Here is a 4,359-nt window from a genome sequence, read left to right on the forward strand (position 1 = left end):
ACAAGATTTTTGTTGTTGCTGTTGTTTAGTCGCTAAGTTGTGTCTGACTCTTTTGCGACTCCTTGGACTGTAGCTCTCCAGGCTCCTCTGTCCTTGGGATTCTCCAGGCAAGAATACTGGAGTGGGTTGCCATTTCCTTCTCCAGGGGATCTTCCCAACCCAGGTATAGAACCTGTGTCTCCTGCATTGGCAGGCAGGTGCTTTACAGCTGACTCACTTAGTGGACCATTTATTTCTGTTTCTTCATTAAAAACAAAAATCATAGTCCTTACCACAATTTTTAGAAAGGATGGTGCTGCTTTTGATAGGATACCAGTGAAGAGATATTTCTATATTTGGAATTCTTGGAAATAAGTTCTCATTAATGATGGGCTTCCCTGGTGGCTCAAATGGTAAAGAATCTGCCTACAGTGCAGGAGACCCAGGTTTGTTCCTTGTGTTGGGAATATCCTCCAGAGAAAGGAATGGCTACTGACTCCAGTACTTGCCTGAAGAATTCAATGGACAGAGGAGATTGGTGGGCTACAGGCCATGGGGTCACAAAGAGTTGGACTTGACTGGAGCAACTAACGCACACATGAAGAGTAAAATCAGATTTAGAAAGTAAAAAGTGATAGGGCCCTACAGGATTGTATCCCAAAGGTAGCTGTTTTAACTGTATGATATATATCCATTTAGACTTCTTCATTAAAGAAAGTTGTATTAATTTTCACAGTAAAAGTAGGATCATTCTCTGGACTATTTCTGTCATTTCTTTTTTCTAAACTTAGTAATATAGATGGCCCTTTTCAATGCCGGGTAAATATTGATTAGCCTTAGTGGATGTGTCACAGTTCAATTAACCAGTCTTTTGTTTATGGACATTTAAATTATTGTTAGTATTTTTCTAATATGGACTTACATTGGTGATACTTGTAGATAATGTTTTGGTGTGTTTGTGATAATCAGGTAATTGGGATAAATTTCTGGAAGTAGAATTTCTGAGTCAAAGATAATGCATGTTTTTAGTTTTGGTATATACTGCAAAATTGCCGTCCAAAAGGATTGTACCATATATGCTCATATAAGCAGTGGTGTGAGAGAATATGATTTTTATCATATTCTAGCAACACTGGGTAATATTAATCAGTCTTTTAAATTTTTTCATGTCAGATAGGCAAGCATATTTCCTTATCTTTTCATTTAGTTTTTAAAAAATTTTAAAACCCTAAGGTCTAATTATTCTAAAATAAAAATGATACACTTTAATCGCTTTAAAATAATATTAGTGATCAACTTACAGACTAGAGGACTCCTATAAACAACTGTGGTTCTTATATTTGACATCTTGAGGATCAGTACCCATTTTAAAGCTATGCTGTGGGCAGATTTTATGAGTCAGTGTTCATGTTATTTATGAAGACTTACTGACTTCATTGCTAATAGCCATAGGAGGAAATTCCTTTTATTTTTAATGAGATGATCTACATCAAATATTAAAAAGCTGTTTTACTCAAGAGTACTCAGCCCTAATGTTGGGTTACTATTGTCCTGTTGACCTTAATCAGATTTTTTTTGTATCCTCTATGAGATCAGGAAAAAAGTTTCAAATAAAGCCTCTTTCTAACTTTCGAATGTAAAATTCTCATATCTAGGGCACCTCAAACTCCAGTGCAAGCTTTACTTTTCCTGGTTATCCTATTCATGTACCGGTGGGTGTGACACAGCAGACTGCATCTGGTAAGAGTATAGTCTTACGAATATTTTGTTTTTAGCATTGGTACTGACTTCTGGATATTAACTTCCATGAGTTTAAATTAACTATACCTCAAGTCATTGAAGTTATAGGAACTTTTGATAAGCCTTACTTAAAAGTAATAATAAATAGTAGTTGTTATGAAAGCAAGCTACTGCAAAAAACACTAAGCCTCTCTATTAAGACAGGCACTAAGCTTGTCCCCACATTTCACTTCCAGTTCTCTTTCCCAACATTGTATAAGATGCTTTGTGTAGGTTTTCTCTAGTTTAAGCTAGTTTCCGGAATTTTTATACACATGTCCCAGCTAGGTCTAATCAGGAAAAACTAAAGATTAGATTTATCAACCTTTGCCTCCTTTCTTATTGGAGACTGTATCAGAATATTTGAAAAATTTGGAGGTTTAACTTGTGTCTGCTTTTCAGAGAACTGTTTCTTTATTTGAAAGAGAATCATACCTATTTTTTTTTTTTTTTTGGTCATTACAGAGTTTAAGCAAAGTACCTGACTCAGTGTTCAAAAAGTAAATGTCTTTCTTCTTTTTAGTATTATTTTAAGGAAAGAAGGGGAAAATTTGTTAACTTTTGAAATTATTAAATCCTTTTTGGACAGCCTTGTCTTATAGTTGTTCTATGGTATCTTATATCTAAAGTATACATTCTCCATGACTAGGTTTCTTAAAAATCCCAATTTAGGTTATTAACACTGTAATTTATTACACAGTGGGAAAGGCTCATGGAATAAATATTGGTGGCCTGTGTATGTCTCCAAATGTGCCATATAAGCAATAGTGGGAAAAGCCTAAAGTTAAAGCAAGATATATTTAATTTTTTGAAATAAGAGTAATAGATTATTATGGTAGAAGACACACAAAAAAAATCTGGAAAAAAAAACTCCTAGAGATAACCACTGTTAACCTATTGATATATTTCCTCCTGGCCTCCTGTGCATGAGATTGTTTTTTTAAAGGAGATTAGGATTCTGTTATACTTACAGTTTTGTTTTCTCCTTTTAAAGCTCACCTTTATAAAGTCAGTGTACCATTTATGGTGACACAGACTTCTGAAAGAGCAAGTATTCTTCAGCATCCAGTTCAGCAAGTATTTCAGCTGCTTGGGCAGCCGTCAATAATACAGACCAGTATTCCACAATTAAACCCGTGTTTTCTTCAAGCAACTACTGAAAAATCACTGAGAATGGAAACTGTGCTCCAGCAACCTATAGTTCTTCCTTCTGAGACAGTGGATAGGAAACATTTAGAAAACACTACCAGTGATATTCTTGTACCTCCTGGAAATGAGCATAAAACCATATCTGAAGCTTTATTGAATCAGCTGGTAAGCTCTCAGTACATCAGCTTTCCAGGTGGTGTATTTACTCCACAGGTCTCTCAAACAGATTCCATTGTGGAGCCAGTGCTCTGGGTTTCAGCTCGCATGACTCAAAATCTGCATGGGCCCCTTTCCACTAGCCCTCAGGGAGCTCAGCACCAACATGTGCTTGAGGCTCAGCCTAGTGTTCTTAAAAACAGGCTGTGTGGATGTGATTCTGTAAAGCAACCAAGAAATACAGAGAAGCCCAGCAGCCTACCTGTCTCAGAGAAGGTAGTACTGTGTTTAACTTACTGATATTAACAGATAAACAGTAGCCAGTGATTAGATGTCCTGAGTGGCTTTTTTTTTAACCTGTAACATTATTCAAAAGTATGCTTTGCTTTTTCGTTTAGAAGATTGTTTCTTTATTTTCTTTAAACACACCTATCAGTTTTTAAAAGTATTCATGCTCAACATTTCTAAACTTTTAGTTTTCATGAATGAATTAGAATATTTCTTTGAAGAAAATGCATTTGTTTTAAGCTTCCCTGGTGGCTCAACTGGTAAAGAATCTGCCCACAGTGTGGGAGATCTGGGTTCGATCCCTGGTTTGGGAAGATCCCCTGGAGAAGTGAACGGCTACCCACTCTAGTATTCTGACCTGGAGAATTCCATGGACTGCATAATCCATGGGGTCACAAAGAGCTGGACACAACTGAGCAACCTTCACTTTTCAATCTGTTTTATGTTTTCCTTACATTGTGAGGATTGTTTTTGTGTGCAGATAAAGTTTAAGATTCAGAAGTGCATCCTAGTAATTAAATGAGTATTTTGAGGTAATTCATTAAATGTTCAAAAGAGATCCAAAGTCTTATTTCTTGTTCTACCTTTGTGCTTAGTCACTCTGTTCTACATAATTTTCCTAAATTTCCGTATGAAAGTTTTCTCTGCAAGAGGAAGTATCTTTCTGGTAGATATTTTTTTTCTCTGCTAAAATACTAATTTCTTTTGGAATTCAAACCACTAAAAAATAGCTCCTAATTAACTTTCCATATTAAAAATAGGTTCACATTACTAATTTCCAAGGAATTCATAGTGATTGCAGAAAGATTCATAGAGAATTTTGCATGGTAAAATTAAAAAATCTTGTGTTATTTTTTTTTATGTATGCATTTTATTTATTTTTTTTCTTTCTTTCTTTTTTTTTCAACTTTACAATATTGTATTAGTTTTGCCAAATATTGAAATGAATCCGCCACAGGTATACCCGCGTTCCCCATCCTGAACCCTCCTCCCTCCTCCCTCCCCTAC

The 4,359-nt window shown here is 35.5% G+C and overlaps 1 protein-coding gene across 1 annotated transcript in view; it reads left to right on the forward strand.

The window, feature by feature from the left end:
- The window catches only part of LOC105000187 (stonin-1), a 124,813-nt gene that overhangs the window by 92,364 nt on the left and 28,090 nt on the right, over nt 1-4,359 (forward strand). The window contains exons 7-8 of the mRNA XM_010855897.1: nt 1,635-1,719; nt 2,753-3,072. Of these exons, the coding sequence (XP_010854199.1) occupies nt 1,635-1,719; nt 2,753-3,072 (405 nt within the window). The remainder of the gene's footprint in view (nt 1-1,634; nt 1,720-2,752; nt 3,073-4,359) is intronic.

This window comes from Bison bison, unplaced genomic scaffold, assembly GCF_000754665.1.
Source record: "Bison bison bison isolate TAMUID 2011002044 unplaced genomic scaffold, Bison_UMD1.0 scf7180017864370, whole genome shotgun sequence".
Taxonomy (NCBI): domain Eukaryota; kingdom Metazoa; phylum Chordata; class Mammalia; order Artiodactyla; family Bovidae; genus Bison; species Bison bison.